A 22,653-nucleotide genomic window follows, 5' to 3' on the forward strand; every position below is an offset into this window, starting at 1 on the left:
GAAACAGCCTCCCCTTGTTCACATGGTGCTGGGAGACTGAACCCCTGGCTGCAAAGCTCACGCAACAGGGTGGCTGGAGCCTCCACCAGGAGTGAGACATGCCAGGCAGGCACTTCATCCCACACACCCAGGACCACCACTTGCCCTGCTTCCTCCCCAGGCAGCTCAGTCACCTCCCTTCCACAGCCTGCTCCACCAACCATGCCCCGCTCCTGCTGGACTCCATGCTCTCTCTAACAGCTCCTGGCTGATGAGGGGCAGGGACAGCTGTGGAACTGGGCTGGGTGCAGAGCAGGAATCAGGACCCCTGGGTGCCAGCCCCAGCTCTGAGCCACAGGTCAAATCCTTCCTTTGCTCCCTGCGCAGGGAAACCGAGTCACCTAGATTCAGCAGCTGCCTATAAACATCATGCGGCTGGTGCCCTCTCAGGGACATAAAGCACAAAGGGTTGCTGGGCACCCTGTAGGATTGTGTCAGGCCAGCAGCCCCCACTCCCCGCCTCTGTACATCCTACCCTCAGGCACCTTCCCTCCCAACACACCACTCCTGGGGGGTCCAGTGAAATGCTGTGGCAGGCCCATGGAGCAAAGTACCTTGTCCGTTTGCAAGGCCAGGAACAGTATCATGTCAACAGTAAGCAAATGGATTCCCCCTGCCTCCCCATCGGAATGTGAATGGTTAACCAGTAAGCATCTTTACTGGGTGAATGCTTCCAGGTTACGGTTACCCAGCAGGCTGGAGCAGCTCCCTGCTTCCCCTGGGGGGGGATCTGCTGCAGGGGTGGGGCTACAGATGCTTCAGGCTAGCTGGACTAGCTCTGCCCCAGCAACTCCTGCTCTGCCCACCGTTGCATCAGTTAACTGGTTAAAGAGAGTGATTAACTGGGATTTTACATCCCTACCCCCAAGCATTGGGAAAGGTTAGAAAACAACATCCACAGAGTGATTACAACAGATGGGGGCTGCCAGATCTGTGCTCAGTACTGGGCACAGGGTGAGCACAGCAGGGGAAGGGAGAGAGGAGGAAAAGAAAAACCCCAAAAGAGAGGCAAAGCTTAAATGCCTGAACCTCGGGAAAGTCAAGCTCCCTTTGCACGTCGCCACCAGGGCAACAAGCCAGCCCCAGCCTTCTGATCGGACAGAGCCAGGACTGCTCCCACCGAAACGAGGGGTGGAGCATGCATCACCAAGCAGGCCCTGCCCCAGAGGCTTGCAAGATGCAGGCCTGAGTCTGGGTTGCATGCAGCATCCTTGTCCTTTTGCACAGGGCTCACTTCCGCTTTCTCTCACATCACTGGGGGCTTTGACACCAGTGGCAGGACCCGGGCTGCACTATGGCTGGGCTGTTTGCAGGAACGGGCAAGCGTAGATACTAAGCTGTAAAACCCAGTCAAGCATGGTTAGCAGAACGGGACGGCCTGCCACCGGGCTTTGGGACTGCTAGAAGCAGCAATTCAATAAATACAAATCAAATCCTGGAAGAGGCTGAACCTTATCATTCCTCTAACTGAAGAGTTGCTTGTGTGGTTAAACACCACAGAAAACTCCAGCCCTGGCTCCCAGGCCAAGGCCTTGTGTGCAGAGCTATGAAGCCCTAAAAATAGTCGATTTGTAATGGGAAAGACTGGCAGCCCCTGCCCTGCAGCTGGGCTACGCAGGCGCCGCTTTCACCAAACCACATAGCAGCAGCGAATGTTTTGGAGTTTAACCTTGCAGGAGGGACCGAAAATAAGGGAGTGAAACATGAACATGTATTTTTGCTGGACATGGCAAGACTCAGGAGGTTTGTGGCCACATGGTTTTCATTCCACATTCTCCCCAGAGGCCCCCATCCCACGGTCCTGACACAGGATGACATGCCCTTGCAGTCTCTCTCGTTTGGCCGCTCTCAAGTTACACAGGGGCCAAGAAAACCCCTGGTAAAGCTGCAACTTCTCCAGGCAGAGGGTGCTTCATTCCCCACCCCCCAAGATTTTTTATGCACACGGAATGTAACCAAGGAGCAGGCTCCTAGACTAGTGGTAGCTGCCCTGGATTGCAGGCACATCTGCTCTTAAGACTTCATGCTCCGGCGTACATACACAGCCTCCGAGCGCAGGGGAGTTGTGCTTTTCCTTAATGCTCAAAGGATCAACTTCCTCACCAGCCACATTTCAACAAGGCCTCTAATTCCAGACAGCGTTACAAGTGAGAGTACCTCTCTCCTCGAACAAGAGGATCTCAGTGCACTGGGTGGCAGCAGAGGCAGGAGATGACAAACCCCCTGGACCACGGACAATTATTTTCTTCTGATTTCTTTATTATCTGGATTTTTTGTTGCTTTTTTTTTTTTTTTTTTAAGGCGGAGGTGGGAATTTCTCCTGTTCTGTTACAAACTGGAAAATGTGTACAGCACATTTATACATGGTTTGACACACGCTCAGCACCCCACGGGGCTGGTACATCAGCTAACACAAGGCTCAGGAGTGGAATTTCAGGCTTACAATGCCAGAGGAATGCCAGCCATTGCACACCAGAATTGGATACATTTAGAACAGCCTCTTGCTTTAGTACATGGTGCTACAGCGTGAACAAGCCAACCCTCTGCCTAGCACATGCATCCCTGACAGGCTGACTACACAGAACGTTCAGTCTCTACCTGGAAAATCTCTTTCAGTGGGACACGTTTACCCCTCTCCATGGATACATCACAACTTCGCCGAGCGCATATCCTACGAGCCAGCGAGCCCCTTCTATGTCTCTTCTCCCCTGACTGGGAATGACACTCTCACTAATGAGCTGTGCTTTTGGCAGGCTTGGCCGAAAGGAACCAGAACTGAATGAGAGGGGGAGGGTCTGACAGGAGAGCAACCAACTGGAACCTGTCATATGAGCTTCTGGCCAGACATTTCACCCTTCCCCGGTTCCACTGCTCTGGTGGCAATTCTCTAGTGGAAAGGGGAACCAACGTTAGAAGTGCAGTGAAGTGTCGCGTTACCACATTCTAACAACCACATGTATTTCACACTCAGGTCCATCTGAGGGCAGTCAAGACTGCAATCAAGAAAAAGATTTCAGAAGTATCGGTTCCCAATCCAAGATCTTATCAGCTGATGGAGGCTGGTTCTGGATTCCCATTGGCTGCTGCCAGTGTTCCATGGGGCCGGGCAGAGGCTGTAGTTTTTGCTAGCTTCCTGTCTTCCTCTGGTCCAGGCCTGCCCACCCCAGTCTGCAGGTGACTCTGTTAAAGACAGAAAATACAATCACAATTCCAGGGCCTGGCTCCCGGTTCCAAGCAGGATTTCCCACATGTGTGAGCAACATTCAGTAGAGAAGCCGTGAGATACGGCACCCAGAACAGCTGTGGGCCAGAGTAGGATGGGACCTCCAGAGCCATTCCAATCCTGTACCTCCGCCCCATGCCTGAGGGGGACCTCCTTTGCAGACTGTTACTTCCAAGTGAATTGGCCGTTCCCTTCAAGAGACTCTGGAACGGCCAACAGACCATGGGAAGGTATTCCTCTGGGCTCCTGCTTGAAACCAATGGCTACTGCAAGCCAATGGCCTTGATTCAGAGCCTGCTGCTGGTGCCCGTCAGAACTGCCAGTGGAAATCCCAAGAGTAGGCCCTGGCTCTCCAGGCTGGGAAAAGCTGGGAGCAGCCTTCTCAGCTTCTGAAAGAAGGGGAAAGTTACCACCCTCCAGAGAGTCCTTTTAGCTGTTGAAACAGCAGCATCCAGCCCTCCTCAGTAATCTGAGGGAAGGGAAAAAGGCTGGGGCCACCTCTAGAGAAAAGGCCAACCCCATAGCAATTGCCTGGATAAGCTAGGTGTCTGAGCCAGGTGCCACAGGGGGAAGGTGGGTTGAGAGGCCTAGGAGCAGGGTAGAAATGAGACAGGATAGAAATGGAGTAAATGTGCCTTTGGAATCACTACATGAGAACAGGACTTCCTGCAGCTCAGGCCACTGGCCTGGTTCCAGGCCTCCAGTGTAGACCACACCCCAATGCCTCACAGAGATGTATCCTGTCTCCCCCCCCCCCCCCGCAACACACACACAAATAGCATACTGGCTTGCTGTGCCGGGAGGCATGCAGAGAAAATGTTCCTTCCTGACCTTGCAAGCAATCAGCTAATGGCTGGAAACAGGCAATCATCCACACAAGGGCAGAGTATGGCTGGGCTGCGTGAGGCCAAGGCTTTCCACAAGAGAGCAACAGCATGGAGCAACTGCACAGGAGAGCTGCCCCAGCAGCTTGTAAAAGGGGAGAAACCTGCTGGGTGCCTTGATCTAACTCACTACGGAGCTCTGGAGATGAAACACTGCCCAGATCAGGAGCTTTACGGCTACGGCTTCCTGGCTGGAAGCCCCAGGCACATTCCCTCAGTTCTGTACCTGGGAAGGTGGCTCTGCATGAGACCCTGCGGTTGCCATGATGGCATGGCCAGAAGAGCTCCCTCTGTCCGGCTGGGTCACCTGGGGCGGGATGCCTGGCTGAGGAGGTTCTTCATGGGCCAGTATGTTTACAGCAGCCTCAGCAACATCTTTGATGGACTGATTTTCCAGGGCCCTGGAGGCGTCAAAGAGCAGAGGGGAAGGGGGACACTGCATGCCATCTCCCACCACGTCTAAATCCTGCAAGAGAAAACATCCACCAGCAGGCTTCAAGGGGCTCAGTGGACTACAGAGTCGAGATTTGGGCCCCCTCTCTATATTACCCATTTATATCATAGAGCAAAGACCATGGGCCTGATTTTGCAAGGGCTGGGCACCCAGAACGCCACTGTAGGGGATCAGCAAGTCTGAAAGTCCTTGGAGAATCCAAAGGGAGCAGCTTTGCTGGCAGAGATCAGGCAACCCCTGATACTATCTGAAGCAGTTCCTAAGTCCATCAGGCTGCTAGAAACCAGTTTCACATGGGGGGCAGGGGATGCAGGGACAACCCCATTCCAGCTCCTCCAGATCTTCCTCCCAAATTGGCCACATTATTAGGGGCCTTTAGGGGTGGAAGGTGAGGACTGTTGGCTATGAAGACCAAATCCTGTGACCACAGGGCAGCAAAGACAGTGGTAGGGTAAGCTTCCCCCTCAATGCCCCATACCAACACAATTCAGCCCTGTCCTAAGCACTGGAACACCAGGAAATCCAGACTCACCATCAGATCAGTTTCTCTCTTCTCTCAAACCACACCAGTGCAAAAAGAAACCAGCCTGTCTGGGGCTTCACACTTATCTGATAACCAAGAGTTTGGTATGTTGGGTGCGGCCTGCTGGAGCCAGGACAGAAATCTGCCTTGCCCTAGCAGCTTTTCAGTCGGGGTGGCAATGCTGAACTTCCACTGAAGACAAGTCTGAGGACCCTGAGATCTGTAGCTCTGCATGACCTACCATCGCCCTGGAAACTGGATGACCAGGAAAGGGCGAACACACACAAATAACGTGCGGGGGCAGTAGGTTATTGTAGGAAATGAGAGAGGATCTCATTTCAATCTCTCAGGAGCCTGGTGGGCCCCACCCAAATTAGCACATTCCAGCAGAGCCCTGTCTGGGTGCTTGGACAGGCACTATTGCAAAGCCTTGCCACAGCCGCCTCTGTTTTGTTCCTCCACCCTGCCCTGCTCGCAGATACACTGCTGCTCTGTCTGCTGGATGTGCTGCCGATAATGTTGCCGTGAGAAGACGAGATTGGTCAGAGGCTGTTCAGGGAGGGTATTTGCTTTGGCTTTGGAGGGTGAAATGTCTGCCTTACGCTAGATAAAACGCAGAGGGGCTCTAGATGCTGACAAAGCTCTGAATCCTCAAGCAAGAGCATGGAGAGATTCCCTCATGGATCCCTATGGCAGAAGGAATTCCAGCCAGAGGAACGCCAGGTCCTGGATCACTTGCACCTCTAGCAAGACAGACCCAACAGCCTGGAGAAGTCACACACGCCAAACCTGTCCGCTCCTTTCCAGTCAGTAGTCATGCCCAGCTCACACAGCTCCCAAATTCCTGTCTGACCAACCATTCATGTCCTGCACAGGCCATGAGAACAGACACGTCTCCAGCTCCAGCACATTTCTGATCTGAGAAAATTCCTCCCACAAACACACAGCAGCAGGCCATTTCCACCATGCGAACATTTAAACCCCGGGGCAAAGAAAATGGATGCCCTGACCCAAGGCCCACACAAGTCTGTGAAAAAGCATCTCCACAGTTGATCTAGATTCCTAAGGAGCAGCTTCAGTACTGGGGCTTTCAGGTTGCTGGATCAGTGGCACTGTCTCCTATGTGAATGCAATGGCTTCTAGGGGCCCTAGGGTTAAAAAGGCACTCTCAGCATTCCTGTTTGGCTATTTTTAAGTGATTCTAAAAGTCTGCTTCGGGATAACGAGTGCAGGAGTTTGGCAATATCTAATTTAGAAAGCATGGCTGCTTCTCATTCAGAAGATAGTGCACCTGCAATATTTTTCTTTAAATACATTTCATTATGATTTTTCAAGATAGCAGCTTAACCCACATGCAGGACATGTCTGTAATCCACGGATTAAAATCCTTGTGTGTCCTTTTATGGGATGGACACAAAAAGCCGCTTTTAAAAAAAGCCCCTAAGTACAGCTTTAAATAGACCACCAGTTCCAAAGGAGCAATCGGGTTAAAACCTACCAAAACAAACATTTCCCAAACCCTCTGAATTCTCACTCCTCACATAGGATGGCATTTTCTTCAATGATTAGAAACAAAACCAAGGACTCGACAGAGATACCAGCAACGGGCAAGTTGACCAGATGTCCCAATATTATCAGGACTATCCCAATACTGGGGGCTTTGTCATAGATAGGTGCCTATTGTACCCCTCTGGGCCCGATTTTTCATATTTGCTACCTTATCACCCTAGGCAAGTGGTGGGTGATGCTTAATCTCTAGCCACAGCTCACACCACTGTGCCTGCTTGTTGCATCTCCCATGAGCAGCACCACCAGAGGTAACACAACACTAGGTACTATGGTGAGAGTCCCAACCTTTCAGGAATCCCCTCAAAACTAGAGATCCTGCCCAGGGTTCTTGTTCTAAGGGTAAGGGGTCTGCCTTAGCTACCCAGACACTCCAATGTCATGCAGACCACGGCTTTTCAGTGACATCTGGTAACGTGCTTTGCAAAGGCAATGGGATCTGTAGCTTTATATCTCCTTAACCCCCCGCACCTCCTGAGATTTTACCATGCCTTTAGCATACACAGTGACAGCTATGCTCCTCTCTATTCACTGGCAGTGCTGGAGATCACGCCTGCACACCGCACTACAGCATACCACACGGCTGCTCCAACTTACGTCGCTGAACTCCAGGGGTAAGCTCTCTGTGGGCTGGAGCTCAGCAGTGCTCAAGTACAGATCCGTAGAGGCAGCGCCCAGCTCCTCAGGAACAGCCAGCACCTGCTCAGGTACATACATGGGAGGCGGCAGTTGGAGATGGAGCGGACAGCAGGGATTCTCAGAAAGGCTTACAGGAACCGGCTTGTTGCAGGGCACTTCCTCTAACCCTGGGCACAGCTTAAACAAAGTCTGGTTGGCATCCTGACAAATATCTGAGAAGATGCAGTCAAGGGGAACATACAGAGTCTGGCAGAGAAACCAGCTACCAAAAGGTGTCCGTCCTGGGACACAAAGCAGAAGCCAAAGCATAGACTCAAGAGACCAGGGATCTAGTGCTGAACTGCTCTGTGAGCATGTCCAAGTGTGCATGGCCCAGCTGTAAAATGGGGATATCATTGGTAGCCTTTGTGGGAAGAAGAGGAGGCTGTGAGGCTTAGCTAAGTGCTTGTAAAGCACTTCCACCCAAATCCTCAGATGGACAATGTTAGAAAAGCAATATAGTGTGTGACTGCAGATAAATTGTAAGTATCTGCACAATCTTCTAACATTTAATATGCAACAGAACTCAATATTTATACCGATGCGCACACAGCTTTTTCCAAATCTAGGAATTTAGTTCTGAATTTTCATCCCTTTTGTACCTAAAAGTGCCCAGAGGAAAAATTATTCCTGACAATAACGTAAATGGGATTTACTGCTTTTCATCAAAACAGAACAGAGCTCCAATGCAGCCCAATTCTAAGGCTATCCAGCAGCAGACAGTCACTGGAGACTGCCACTTGCTCACTATCGAAACAAGAAGAACAATCCCCTGCTGAAGACGACAGACTGATTTCCTGTTTCAAGACCACTTAAAGCATTCCTGCCAAATTTAAATTTCATGAGTAACTTGTGGCCAATTACCGTTACAAAGAACTCCTGAGATTACTGTACCTGAAAAATTTGCAAAGTTTCCCCCTATTTGTTCACTTTGCAAATGACAGTGCTCCAACCCAAATGACTAGTGACTTAGGCACTTAACTGTTTTTTCAGAGACTGGGTGCTCAGCATGCTTGGAGAAATCAGGCTCAGTTAAGGTGTCTCAAATCAGACTCATCCACAAAAAGTAAAGGCACACAAAAATAACTAGTTACTAGATCTTTGTGCAGAGTTACTTGCATAACTTCCCTTCTTATGCAAGGCAACAACTGCAAGAAAAATATTAAAAACAGAGTGATTGTAAAAGCACAAACCAGCAGGGAACTCCAACGCAGGCAAAGGAACCAAAACAGCTTTTAACTCATTTTTGTTTTTAAAATCCCCCCCCCCCCAAGAAATCTCTTAATACACCAATAAGATTCTGGGACAGATTTTAAAAGCTAGTAATTCAAACTAAGAGAATATGCACTGAGCCTACACCAGAAGAGTCTAGGTTTATCAGATGCTCAAGGGTGGACACTGTCAGAAAATAGGCTCCGTATAAAAAGCAGGGCAGGGCTCCAGATTTTCATCTCTCCCAGTGACTCCAGCTCAAGTGTTTAGTTTAGAGGTCAGAACATGATTTATCAAACTCACCAATGACACCTGGAACAGAAGAATCCAGCTGGGTTCTGTCTGTTTCATGTATCACCAACAATCTAGTTTCCTGAAAATCAAACAGAGCTGAGGAGTCTAGCAACAATGCACGGAACAGAATAGATTACAGATGGTTCTCCTACAACTATCAGCTCAGCAGGTCTGGCCAAAGTAAAATCTTATGTGTGTCAGTAAAGAGACATGAATCAGACATAAGAGAAGACATGTTTTATACAATCCATTCATTGCCTGCACTATGCTAAACAAGCCAGCTGCAAATGTCTCCTGGGTTAAGCCATTTAAGGGTATTTAACCCAGTTTTATTTTACATGCACAGGGACTGTGCAGAAACAATGGCCATTTCCTGCCCCACATCTGTTCCCTGTGTGCTTTCGGACTCAGGTCTGCTGACTTTGTTTTGTTACTAAACTTCATAATTTCCTCTGCTGCCAGCTTTACTCAGACAACTTGACTCTGGGAGAGGAAGATGGAATTTACTTTGAATCACATCAACAACTGTTAAAACTGAGGTCTGAATGCAGCACCAAATTCCACCTCTAGTGTGAACCCTTACAGACAACAGGGGCTGGATGTGTGTAACTGGAGGCAGAACATGGCTTATTACTATGGGGATGTAGGAGCTGGAAAGAATCCAGTGAGAATCGGGGGGCTGGCCCACTATTTTCTGCAAGCCAAGCACACTTGCTCTGACATCACTGACAAACATGCCATGGAGACAGTATGAGACTCTCTGTTCAGTGCAGAAGTGCACCTAAATAAATACAAGCCATCCTCGCTGAAAGTCCAAGATACATTCCAGAAAATTTGGACTTGCAGTGAAACAACTTAAAGCAGGGAATTTTTTTCTGTGGCTGACTTCAATTTGCACAAACTGCGTGTGTGTGTGTGTGGGGGGGGGGGGGGGGGATGCGCGACTTAAGAGCAGAGAACGGGAGGACTTATAATGCATCAATTCCTACAAGTGTCAACAACTTCAGAGCAGAATGGACATATACCGGGGCGACTTACAGCAGGGACGTCCTGTAGTACCCTTCAGTGACTCTAAATAAAATAGGGCAGATCTAGGGACCTGTGACAATTCCTAGTGGCACTAAGCTTTATTCTTAAATCACAAAAGGCTCCACCCAATACTTCCTTGATCTAGATGTTTATCAGTATCTACAGCAGGGGTGGGGAACTTTACTGGGTTGGGAGCCACTGACCCACAGAAAAATCAGTCAGGGGACACACACAAGTGAGAAGCGGGGAAAAATCCCTCTCTGTGGCCCGACTGAGGAGAAACACACTCCCCTTGCACACCAGAGCCTAAGGGGCCCCAGCCTGGTAGATTTTGTGTGCTGGGGCACCAGCATGGGCTCCTCAACGCTGGGTGGGGGAGGGCTTAAGTCTCAGGGGCTAGATCCAGCCTTCATCCAGCCCCCAGGCCTGCAATTCCCCACCCCTGATCTACAGCCCGGATTCTTCAAGGATTACATTATATGCATTTAAGAGCAAGTTACTTCCATCTTAGTGTAACACAGATGGAAGTTAGCCTGTAGCTGCCTTGTAACCTATACTTCGCTTGTTGCTTCTCACTGAATTGGCTGTTCCCTTTAGAGACACTAGAACAGCCAACAGACCACAGGAAGGCATTTCTTTGGGCTCCTGCTTGAAACCAATAGCTACAGCAAGCCAATGGCCTTCATTCAGGGCCAACAGAAACAAGGATCAAAACAGCAGTCACCCCGGTATCCATCATGCTGCTGGAGTAGAGTCTCTACAGCTGGGAGGATAAAAGGATACGCGTGAGGCAGTGTCTGGTCATCGGGAGAGACTGACTGGAACATCGAATGTCATCGACAAAGGCCAAGCACCGCTGGCTGGAACGAGTAGTGTGTGCCTGCGAAGAAGCCCAAGAGAACAGGTTAGAGCCACGCAGAAGGACCACCCCGCTGCTGACTGAAGAGAGACCTGCCACTTGATGGGACTTATACACTCAGCTAGCAGAGCAGGATATAAGCTTTGTGTTGACATGGTTGTCAGAAAGAATTCAAATGCGGAGGCAGCTGGCAATTTCTAAGCATGTACTGAAATTTCTTGCCTTACAGCAGATTCTCAACCTGAGAGTTGGAAACCAGCATGCCCTTCTCAGATTGCTTTTTTTGGGGGGAGAGAGGTGTCATTATGGAAAGGCCCAAAGAAGTTTAAAATCAGTCCCATTCTTTTCCTCTAATTTCATGCTAACATTTAGGTGGCAGGCTCTCTCTCAAACAGTGGTACAGAAACAACTGCTTCAGTCAAATTTCAATTTTGGTTTCTTCTGCACAACACAAGGTGGCAACATTTGGGTGCCCAATGCTTAACTCTCCCTGCTCCACCAAAAAAAGAATTTCCATTGAATGACAAATGATGAAAACGTATCTCTACTCCTATTAGTCTCTTGCTCTCCACCCCTTTCTTTAAAAGGAAACATTCTCCAGATTGGCATGTTGGGCCTACATAATAACTGCTTCTGTCCTTTTAATAGAAGCAGCTCCACAGAACTCCACACTCAATGGCTGAAGTACCATATGTCAAGCAAGCATCTGCCAGGAGTAAGTATTTATGGCTGACGTACACATCCCTAGAGACAGGGCTTTACAATGGAAAATCTGGTAGGACTGGAAACACATGGAACTTGCTGGAATGATCCCCACGAGAAGGGGAGGGAGAGGAAACCTGGGAGCTAAGTGAATCTGAAACTCACACAGGCCTGAGATTTAATTCCCTGCTTGTGTCAACAGCACGAAGTACCTGTTGGGCCGCACCCTCGGTTGCCAACATCCGACGCTCCTTCAGCTGGCGGTGCAGGAGAGCCTCCACGCCGTAGCGCTGCCGATAACGCCGGAGACACTTCAGTCGCTTCAGGTTCTCACGCTCCTTGGCCAGAAGCCCCTCTGGGCCTGTCAGAAGGCTGCTCCCTGGGAGACACAGAGAGAAGGTAACTGGCCTGAAACAACATTGCCCAAACCACAGCAGCATCAGCTTAAACACTCCTCTGTGTAGCAAGGACTCCGTCGTTCACTACTGAATGAGACTGGGGATCCATTTCCTATGCAGGGAGCCAGACCATTTCGCTGGCCATGGAGGGCCTTCAACTGCTGACTCCTTGCTTAGGGTGGTACTGAACAGCTCCACATTCAGGTGGTGGTTAGTTCTGCAGTTAGGGCAGGAAATAAGCCTGTAGGTAATATCTGACCAGCACAGTGCAGCCTCCAGTAAGCTCGTCCTATTATTGCAAGGAGCACAGAAGGAATCTCTAGGTACATCAGGCAGTCTGTAAGCATTTTTAAAGGACTCCTCCCTTCTGGAAACTGCCGATGGGTCAAACTGGTATTCGGACTCTAGCATAGGAATTCCCACAATTAGAATTACAATTTGACTTGTTTTATAGATTATTCCAAAGTTGACTCCATGAGCTATTTTAAAAGTTTATTTATGTGCAAATGTTGTGATGTTAGTGTTCATAACTTTGCATTTACCTGAATGTTTGTCTGGGACTTTTCCCATCAAGTTATCGGTTTATAAAATGTTTTATAAAATACTAGAAGATTCATCCAGCGTTGCTCAAGTCAATTCATTTAAATCATTGCTTCAGGATGGGGGCTGAGGGATTCAGTATGCAGGCTTCCCCAGGGAGAGAGGACTACCCCAGCCCTCTCTCACTGCAGCAGCTTGAGGCCAAGCGAGAAGTGCCTCTCCACGGGCTCTGCAGCTCCAGGGGGCACAGCCGGGGAAGCGGTGCATGTCCCCAGGCTGAATAGGTCCATGTTCACCTGCCCCCTGCGCTCCCCAGCCAGAGTGAGGAATGCAGAAAACTCTGCATCTTCCTTTCACTCTCTGATAAAGGGGAATAGCCAGCAATGTCCCTGTACGAACAGGGGTGGGGGGAGGGGGGAAGCTTCAGCCCCCGGCACTCCTTAAAGGGTACCTGGGGGTGGGAGGTTCGGGGCTAGGTCAGTCCTGGATGGGGAGGGAGGGGGGAATGCCCTCAGTCAGCCCCTTTCACCTGCCTGGTGATTCTGTCTCTTTCTCTGTATGACAAGAGAGAGGAACAATCCATCCCATTCTGGGCACATCCCATTTTCCTGGCATAACCAAGCCCTTGCCTCGCTTTAAGCTATGATAAGAGGAAGCTGTATATTAAATGTTGTGGTCTTAGCTCTGACCATTTAGGAGCAATTCTTGAACAGACAAACTCTCTCAAATATATGAGACTGAATGTATTCTTCATGTGGTTCTACAGCACATCTTGCTACATGATGCAACATTTCACTAGCTGCACTATAAGCAAACACCCGCCTCCCAAGATCATCTTCTAGACCTCAGGAAGTTAGCAGAAGGCAAGTGCCTCTCCTGCAGACCTTGGGATGCCCCATGGCCACCTCTGCTTCTCCCATTTTCTTTTTGTAAATGATAAGCATGAAAATTTTATCCATATGAATTTTGTACGTGTTTTATACAAGTATGACCGTGTATACATGGGAAATTGAACAAAGTTTGGAAGAAGTCTGCCAGGAAAAGATAAGGCCATGGCATGGACTTAGGGGTGCGTGCACTGGAGCGTGCCTTCTGCCTGGAACGTAAAGAGCAGAGGATAAAGATGGAATGAGACTGGCGCTAGTCAAGGAAATAATTGTCTCATACATTTAACACATCATCTTCCCAATGGAGAAAGCTTTAACTAATGCTCACTCCCCTTTTTTCCTGTGCTTGGAGCATCTAAGGATTGAGGTTCCCCCGGATTCATAGGAAAGGCTTTCTAACACGGACGGAGGAAGCTGCAGCATTGGTTAAAGCTTTCTCTGCTGATGGAGGCCATTCTGCCAGTCCTCAGTCCCCACACCAAGGCCAAATCTACAAGAGAAGCTTTTGCAATACAGCATGTAAATTTGGGGCATGATTTTTGGCAACATTTCTATTCTGGCCTAAACCGCAGTGTAAACAGTTATACCAGCATGAAGATCTTTGACTGGCATAGCTTATTTTGCCTATCAAACCATTATTGTACAAACTGCATATACATGAGGAAGACTTGCCAATACAGCCAGGAAGACTTGCCAATACAGCCAGCAATTCTTTTCTCGTATAGACAAAGACTTGCACACCCTAACATTTTATTAAAAAACAAACCAGGAAATCCCATACAGAAAATAATTTCTCTCTGAGTTCAGGTTCTGCAGGCTTGTCTCCTCACAGTACTGCAAATGTTAAAGAGCAAGGAAATCAGACAACTTTCATGCCCACCATGAGACCAATCTTCAAGCACTAGGCCCACCAGACAACACTAATACACTGAAGAACTGAAATCACCCATAAGAAATAAAGGCCAGTGTATGGATTATACATGTGCCGTGTCCTGTGGCCAGAGGAATACAGACTTATAGTTTTCTGGACCAGTACTTGCCTATGGCTTCATGCTCTCCTTTGCGGCTGTGCAAGTATCGACGTTTCTTCTCTTTCAGGAGGTGCTGGAGTCGTTTGAATTGGTCTATGTACAATGACTGCAAACGGATCAGCTTCTCACGCATGATCAAGGCAACCTCCTCAGCTGTGTACACACCAGCGTGTCTGTAAAACATGAGCTTTAAGAACACTTGCCAATAGCCTTGAAATAGCACAAGAGGTAGCCTAGAGTAGCACACCTGCGATAGTGAAGCGATCTAACCAAGTGAGATCTACAAGCTAACCCAGTGCGTAGGAATCTACAGACAGGGAGCGGAGGTGGTTACATTCTAGAGATATGCAAGATTGATCTGGTCACACTGGAGCAATGCAGGATTTTATTCTGCATCCTCCAGAATACTGAGCATGGCATTGACTTCACAGACTTCAAAGAAGGTCAGAGGACAACAGACCATTAAGGACCCACCTAGCCCTGCACCCACTCTCTGAGAAAGGCTAAAACTAGATGCCTTTTTTGTGAAATAACAGCTTCTTTTCAACTACACCTCACAGAAGGAATTTTATTCCTGACCCTATTTGGAGATCAGCACGTGGGGTCACTGACGAGAAACACCATTTGCAATGTTTAGCTGTAACATTATTGAAGATGCTGTTTCTCTTCCTAGAACTGTCTCTTAAGGATCCTAAATGAGGCAGCAAGCTCCCCATCCTATACAACTAACAAGCATTCCCCATGGGTCTTACTTCAGAGGATCCTCCTGATCGCTGTCAATGCTTTCAGCTTCGCTATCAGGGTCCCCTCGCCACGTTTGATCCACTGTCACAGGTTCTTGTTCTCCATCGCTCCAGCTGTCCTCATCTAAAAGGAAAGAAGCCCATTACGAACAGGCCATCAGCCCCACTTCCAGAAAGCTGTTACTCAAGCACAGCACAACCAACAGTCGGGCAGCAGAGGGGGAGACCACCAAACTCTTCAAGAGACAAACAGGTCACATCATAGACATCCCAATTCCCAAACAGAAAACAGCCTGGTTAAGCTCCAGAGTTTGCATGGGAAAGTCTCCAGTTAATCTGAACTGTCAAAATACAGAGCTCCTATCTCCGCTACCACGAAAACCAAAAACTGTCCGCCCGCTCCCTGCTAAACTGTCCCTGCAGGACAGAAACTGCATCTCCTGCAGCTAGTTGTGTCCATTTATTAGGGCAGAGGTCTTCATCAGGGATATGCAAAGGTCCTTCAGGATGTAAATCAACTCATCCAGATATTTGCCTGGTTTCACAACAGGCTACATAAAAAGCACTAGCAAAGTCAGTACTAGGGATGTTAAATATCGGTTAACGGACTAGTCGATTAACCTCATGAATTCTTATTGGTTAGTCGACTATTCTATAGTCCCCGGGGGTGGGGCTGGAAGCTAGTGTATCAGAAGCAGCAGCGTGGGGTGCCAGGTGGGAGCTATTCCACAAGGGGAGTCAATTTTAAATCAGCGCTCCTCGTGGACCGGCTGCCTGTCGCCCCATGCTGCTGCCTCTGATACAGAGGCAGCAGCACAGGGTAGTAGCAGCCCCTGTCCAGGGATGGGGCTGAGCTCCTGACTGGCATGAACCAGAACTGAACCAGGCTGCCTGCCCAACTGGCTCTTAATACACTTTAAATGCAGAGCCACAGCGAGTGGAGGTCCTGGACCCAGCTCAAGCCAGAACTGAGCTGGACTGCTGGCCAGCCTGCTAAAAAACTTACTGGAGCTGAGGGGGGAGGAGGAGAATGTGTGTAGTCTATAGCATTAACCTATAAGCTTTTGCTTATCGGTTAATCGATATAAAAAACTGAAAGTAGGACAAATTACAAAGGATGAATATAGACAAACAGCACAGGAATGCAGGGGCAAGATTACAAAGGCAAAGGCACAGAATGAGCTCAAACTAGTTACAGGAATAAAGGGAAACAAGAAGACGTTTTATAAATACATTAGAAGCAATAGGTAGACCAAGGAGAGGGTAGGCCCACTGGTCAGTGAAGAGGAAGAAACAGCAACAGGAAACTTGGAAATGGCAGAGATGCTCAATGACTTCTTTGTTTCGGTCTTTACCGAGAAGTCTGCAGGAATGCCTAACATAGTGAATGCTAGTCAAAAGGGGGTAATTTTAGAAGGTAAAATAAAAAAAGAACAAGTTAAAAATCACCTAGAAAAGTTAGATGCCTGCAAGTCACCAGGGCCTGATGAAATGCATCCTAGAATACTCAAGGATCTGATAGAAGAGGTATCTGAGCCTCTAGTTATCATCTTTGGAAAATCATGGGAGACAGGAGAGATTCCAGAGGACTGGAAAAGGGCAAATATAGTGCCCATCTATAAAAAGGGAAATAAGAACCCAGGAAACTAGAGACCAGTTAGTTTAACTTCTGTGCCAGGGAAGATAACGGAGCAAGTAATTAAGGAAATCATCTGTAAACACTTGGAAGGTGGCAAGGTGATAGGGAACAGCCAGCATGGATTTGTAAAGAACAAATCATGTCAAACCAATCTGATAGCTTTCTTTGATATGATAACGAGTCTTGTGGATAAGGGAGAAGCTGTGGATGTGATATACCTAGACTTTAGTAAGGCGTTTGATACGGTCTTGCATGATACTCTTATCAATAAACTAGGTAAATACAACTTAGATGGGGCTACTATAAGGTGGGTGCATAACTGGCTGGATAACCATACTCAGAGAGTAGTTATTAATGGTTCACAATCCTGCTGGAAAGGCATAACAAGTGGGGTTCCGCAGGGGTCTGTTTTGGGACCGGCTCTGTTCAATATCTTCATCAACAATTTAGATATTGGTATAGAAAGTACGCTTATTAAGTTTGCAGATGATACCAAACTGGGAGGGATTGCGATTAATCTGGAGGATAGGGTCATAATTCAAAATGACCTGGACAAATTGGAGAAATGGTCTGAGATAAATAGGATGAAGTTTAATAAAGACAAGTGCAAAGTGCTCCACTTAGGAAGGAACAATCAGTTTCACACATACAGAATAGGAAGCGACGGTCTGGGAAGGAGTACGGCAGAAAGGGATCTAGGGGTTATAGTGGACCACAAGTTAAATATGAGTCAGCAGTGTGATGCTGTTGCAAAGAAAGCAAACATGTTTCTGGGATGTATTAACAGGTGTGTTGTGAGCAAGACACGAGAAGTCATTCTTCCATTCTACTCTGCGCTGGGGTTAGGCCTCAATTGGAGTATTGTGTCCAGTTCTGGGCACCGCATTTCAAGAAAGATGTGGAAAAATTGGAGAGGGTCCAGAGAAGAGCAACGAGAACGATTAAAGATCTAGAGAACATGACCTAAGAGGGAAGGCTGAAGGAATTGGGTTTGTTTAGTTTAGAAAAGAGAAGATTGAGGGGGGACATGATAGCAGTTTTCAGATATCTAAAAGGGTGTCATAAGGAGGAGGGAGAAAACTTGTTCATCTTGGCCTCTAAGGATAGAACAAGAAGCAATGGGCTTAAACTGCAGCAAGGGAGGTTTAGGTTGGACATTAGAAAAAAGTTCCTATCTGTCAGGGTGGTCAAACACTGGAATAAATTGCCCAGGGAGGTTATGGAATCCCCATCTCTGGAGATATTTAAGAGTAGGTTAGATAAATGTCTATCAGGGATGGTCTAGACAGTATTTGGTCCTGCCATTAGGGCAGGGGACTGGACTCGACCTCACGAGGTCCCTTCCAGTCCTAGTATTCTATGATACACTATTACAACACTAGTCAGTACAAACTAAAATTTCATATTGATAATGACTTGCTTATACTACTCTTTATACCATACTCTGAAATGTAAGTACAATATTTATATTCCAATTTATTTTATAATTACAGGGTAAAAATGAAAAAGCAAGCAATTTTTCAGTAATAGCGTTATTTCAGTAATAGTGTCTGATTTTGTAAGCAAGTAAGTTTAAATGAGGTGAAGCCTGGGGGTACACAAAACAAATCGGACTCCTGCAAGGGATATGGTACTCTGGAACGGTTGAGAGCCACTGTATAGGGCACAGAACCTGCAAGCTGAAGTAGTAAGGGTATTCTTCAGATAGGATAGTAAGAGGAGCACTTGAACAGATGTTTACTAATTAAATTTCACAAATTCATTTGGATGCATTGTCCCATGTTTTACAGGAGGGGAAAACCTAAGCCCAGAAAGGCGTAGCTTAACTAGGGTAACACCAGGAGATCCTGACTTAGGGTCCAGTGATGAGACCAGTAAGCACAGTCTATCTTAAGACACAATGGTTTTTTACCACAGATCCCTTGGGATTGTTCCTTTTCCTCTTAATTGGGTGACTGTGTTATTGGTTCCTCTTGTATTTTAGCCCCAGAGAGCGCAGCTTCCCCCAAATTCATTTATTCTCATCTGTTTCATTCGAAACTCTTACCTAGGATTCGACTAGCTTCACTGCGGCTGCTTTCTGCTGTCTGGGAGCCCGGCTCCGTCTTTGCATAAGTGCTAAGTTGGCAAAGAAGAGTCTCGCCCATAGGTCCAGGGCTGGATTTCTTCAGCTGGGCTTGATGTGCCAGCACATTTCTGCGGGTATGTTCAGCACAGAATGATACCCTGCGGGGACAAAACAAAACGTTGTATGGCTCGCAGAATTCATAGCTTCCAATCAGCAAGGCAAACACAGCAATATAGTGAAAAGTATTCACTGGCACTTGGCTTAGAAAAGGAGTCATCTCCACTTCTTTCCTTCAACACAATGATAAATTCAAGCAACTCTGACAGTCATTTGTATAGTTCCTAATATATTAAAGAATATATGATTGACAAACCACACGCACAACCACTGAAATGCAGTTACCTCTGCCATGAAGGTGGCAGCCACATGGCCTAGCAGTAAGATGAGGGGACGAGGTCAAGCCCTCCCTCTTACAAAAAACTGATACTAGGATTTTTAATGACCCACGTGCATAGGGCTGAACATCTTTACCTCACAAGGACTCCACTCAAAATTCCGGGGATTCAAATATTTGTGATCTCAGAGGGCGTACTTATTTCCAAACTGACACTATGACTGTTGAAGATAAAAATCTGCAGTGATGCCAGCACCAGGAAACAAACATTACACAATTCTCCAGCCCCTTTCACCCAAGGATCTCAAAGCACTTTATAAGCATTAATGAACTTTTAATTCCTCTATCAGATAATTACTCCCACTTTGCAGATGGCTAAAGACAGACTGACTTGTTCAAGGTCCCACAATGAGAAAGCAGCCTAACTAGGACTAAAACTAAAACTCCTGGCTCCTTGTATTGTGCCTTAGCCATGGGATTGATACTTCGCATGACAAGATATTCCTGCCAAGCCACTTTAATTCTACCAGCACCTACCCGTCCTTCTTCTCAGTTTTGGGAGCAGCATTTGGACACCTCTTCCCATTCTTAGTTGAGACATAGCTGCACTGTTTGAAGGGAGCATTCCGGTCTTCTAGGATGTGCTTAATGCAGAATTCTTGCCCTTCCAGCCGAGGCTGGGAACACTGACGGTGTGTGAAGGCACAAGGCAAGGGTTCCTGGGGCCTTGGCACAGGGGTAACACGCCCCCGACTTGATGGCAAGACGTGGATCCGGATTCTGTTCATGCCTACACATGCAACAGACACGTACAGATAATTGTTATATCTAGAGCAAACCCCACAAGCTAGTACAACTGATCAGCCTCTGTTATCATCATCAAAGGGACCAAATAATTTGTCAAAGTGTTGGTATAAATCCCTGTGCTATACAGACAGTGTCCTGGCACAAAATAAGACACCTCAGTACTACAAGACAGAATAGGACGAGGGAATCCTTCCTACAGTCTTGGTTTATTCTGCTCTTCATTGGGAGGTGGGAGCTTCATGGCATCTCTGGTCACTTTGCCACTTCCGTCCCCTGCATTCACATTGTGCTGTCTGGCAGTGGAGGTCCCAAAACAGAAGAGGATGGGGAGAGGCCCAACTCAGACTCTTTGCCATTCAGACCCAGGCACATTTTTTGTGCCATGACTGTCTCCTCAGCAAGGAGGAAAAACATGGAAGGGGAGGGTCTGTTCTCCAGATAGCCCCTTCCAGGGTGAGAGTCACCTGCATCCCACCCCTGCCACAGAGAACTAGGACACCCCTTTGCCAAGACTCACCCACCACATTCTGCCGTGGGCTCAGGGGCCACAATCCCACCCACACCCTAAGGCCCTGACAGGTGTCGGGAAAGGAAGGGGAGGCCCCAGCCAGAGTCACGGGCTCTGTGCTGTGTCCCTGCCCTGAAGAGCTTCCAACCCCACTTGGGAATGTGAATCTGAAACATGCCCTGGGGGAGGCAGACCCCCCCCAGCTGCTTCCCTGGACCGCAGACCTCACAGGATGGTTCCCCCCCCAACTTTCCCCAGCCCCCCTCATGGGCTTCCCCCACAGGCTGACCCCCAAGCCGCTCTCCCCTCCCCTCCCCCCCCCACAGGCTGACCCCCAAGCCGCTCTCCCCTCCCCTCCCCCCCCCACAGGCTGACCCCCAAGCCGCTCTCCCCTCCCCTCCCCCCCCCTCCCCCCCCCCCCCACAGGCTGACCCCCAAGCCGCTCTCCCCTCCCCTCCCCCCCCCACAGGCTGACCCCCAAGCCGCTCTCCCCTCCCCTCCCCTCCCCCCCCCTCCCCCCCCCACAGGCTGACCCCCAAGCCGCTCTCCCCTCCCCTCCCCCCCCCCCCCACAGGCTGACCCCCAAGCCGCTCTCCCCTCCCCTCCCCCCCCCCCACAGGCTGACCCCCAAGCCGCTCTCCCCTCCCCTCCCCCCCCCTCCCCCCCCCACAGGCTGACCCCCAAGCCGCTCTCCCCTCCCCCCCCACAGGCTGACCCCCAAGCCGCTCTCCCCTCCCCCCCCACAGGCTCCCCTCCCCCCCCCCCCCACAGACCCCCAGCTGCTTCTGACTCCCCCCACCCCCACAGGCGGTCCCGAACACAGGCCGCCCCCAGGCTCTGCCCCCTGCCTCCTACGGGCTGGTCCCCCTAACTCCCCGCAGGTTCCCCCCCCCTCAGCGCCGCCATTTTGCCTGGGGGGGGGGCCGCGCCATCGGCCTAGCAAGGAAACACCGCCGCCATCTTACCTCGCCCGCGCCTAGACCGGCTGGCGCCCGCCCCCGCCGCACCATTGGCCAGACTCGCCACCAATCCAGGAACGGGAAGGAGGCCGCCCCGTCGCGGCCATTGGAGGAGAGACCCATCAGTCCGGGAGCCGAGGCCAGCCCCCTGCAGGGACGGGAGGGGGGGCGGGGAGAGCAGGCTTCTGAGGAGTGGGGGAAGGGCTGGAGGGGAGGGGGAGGAGTGGGGGAAGGGCTGGAGGGTGTGGGTAATGCAGGGGGAGAGAGAGGAGGGGGTATGGACCATGGGGTAGGACTACTGTTGGGAGGGCGGGGCAGGAGAGGCTGGGCTGGGGGGGCAGGAAGGGGAGGGGATGGTGGTGGGGAAGTAGGGCAGGAAGCAAAGGGCAGAAGATGGGGCTGGGCTGACCAGGAGGGGATGGCTATGGAGGGGAAGGAAGAGGGAGGCAGAGCTGGGCAGGTCAGGAGTGGGGAGGGGATGGCTATGGAGGTGGAGAGGCTGGGCTGGCGGGGGAAGGGATGGGGCTATAGGTTGGGGTGCATTTTGAAGCAGAGGAATCCTGCGGCATTGCCCCTCCCCAAAAGCACCCATAGGCACACTGGTGATGAAACAGCCCAGCCCCCCCTGCCTGGGGCATGTGGTGTCCCCAAGCTGGGCATCCAGAGCTCTTTCATTCACTAAACACACAGGCTGCGTCTAGAGCGGCATGATTTTCCGGAAATGCTTTTAACGGAAAACTTTTCCGTTAAAGCATTTTCGGAACAGAGCATCTAGATTGGCACGGACGCTTTTCCGCAAAAGCCCTTTTTGCGGAAAAGCGTCCGTGCCATCTAGACACGCTTTTCCGCAAAAAAGCCCCGATCACCATTTTCACGATCGGGGCTTTTTTGCGGAAAACAAATCTGAGCTGTCTACACTGTCTACAAATCTGAGCTGTGTGAGCTTTTTGTGCAAAAGCTTTGAGCAAAAGGGACTTTTGCCTGAACGGGAGCAGAATAGTATTTCCACAAGAAGCACTGATTTCTTACAGTAGGAAGTCAGTGCTTTTGCGGAAATTCAAGCAGCCAGTGTAGACAGCTAGCAAGGTTTTCCGGAAAAGCGGCTGATTTTCCAGAAAAACTGGCCAGTCTAGACACAGCCACAGTAATTCTTGAAGAGGAAGAGAAAATGAGGCTGGACTTGGCCAAGTCAGATCCAGTTCCTGGCTCTGGGTGC

General features: G+C 49.4%; 1 protein-coding gene and 2 non-coding genes across 6 annotated transcripts; all 3 read right to left on the reverse strand.

Annotated features, from left to right (window-relative positions):
• Positions 1-2,277: 2,277 nt before the first annotated feature.
• KANSL2 (KAT8 regulatory NSL complex subunit 2) lies at positions 2,278-21,594 on the reverse strand. Of its 4 annotated transcripts, none has more exons than XM_089774877.1 (10): positions 21,444-21,594; positions 19,701-19,953; positions 18,749-18,927; positions 15,072-15,186; positions 14,329-14,492; positions 11,676-11,842; positions 10,686-10,782; positions 7,287-7,540; positions 4,373-4,612; positions 2,278-3,219 (listed from the first exon to the last, which is right to left on the reverse strand). In XM_089774877.1, the coding sequence occupies exons 2-10, from the start codon at positions 19,949-19,951 to the stop codon at positions 3,085-3,087; spliced, it is 1,602 nt and encodes a 533-aa protein (XP_089631003.1). In that variant the 5' UTR covers positions 19,952-19,953; positions 21,444-21,594; the 3' UTR covers positions 2,278-3,084. The 4 variants fall into 4 exon arrangements, with proteins under 4 accessions (XP_089631003.1, XP_075758131.1, XP_089631005.1 ...); XM_075902016.2 differs by having other exon boundaries at positions 11,676-11,838; positions 14,325-14,492; XM_089774879.1 differs by lacking the exon at positions 4,373-4,612.
• On the reverse strand, positions 3,423-3,559 carry LOC112547140 (small nucleolar RNA SNORA2/SNORA34 family). Its single transcript, XR_003090887.2, has one exon. It is a non-coding gene; the product is annotated as a small nucleolar RNA SNORA2/SNORA34 family (small nucleolar RNA).
• Positions 10,463-10,598, reverse strand: LOC112547139 (small nucleolar RNA SNORA2/SNORA34 family). The gene has a single exon (XR_003090886.1). It is a non-coding gene; the product is annotated as a small nucleolar RNA SNORA2/SNORA34 family (small nucleolar RNA).
• Positions 21,595-22,653: the final 1,059 nt, after the last annotated feature.

This window comes from Pelodiscus sinensis, chromosome 31 (assembly GCF_052426305.1).
Source record: "Pelodiscus sinensis isolate ZL-2025 chromosome 31, ASM5242630v1, whole genome shotgun sequence".
Classification (NCBI taxonomy): Eukaryota; Metazoa; Chordata; order Testudines; family Trionychidae; genus Pelodiscus; species Pelodiscus sinensis.

Bases quoted from the DNA above. Each gene is read 5' to 3' on its own strand.
- KANSL2 (XM_089774877.1), bottom strand. From the start codon at position 19,951: ATGAACAGAATCCGGATCCACGTCTTGCCATCAAGTCGGGGGCGTGTT. The intron at 14,493-15,071 runs GTAAGACCCATG...CATGTTTTACAG, and splicing joins GATCAGGAGGATCCTCTGAA to ACACGCTGGTGTGTACACAG. The intron at 4,613-7,286 runs GTAAGTTGGAGC...TTTCTCTTGCAG, and splicing joins TACCCCTGGAGTTCAGCGAC to GATTTAGACGTGGTGGGAGA.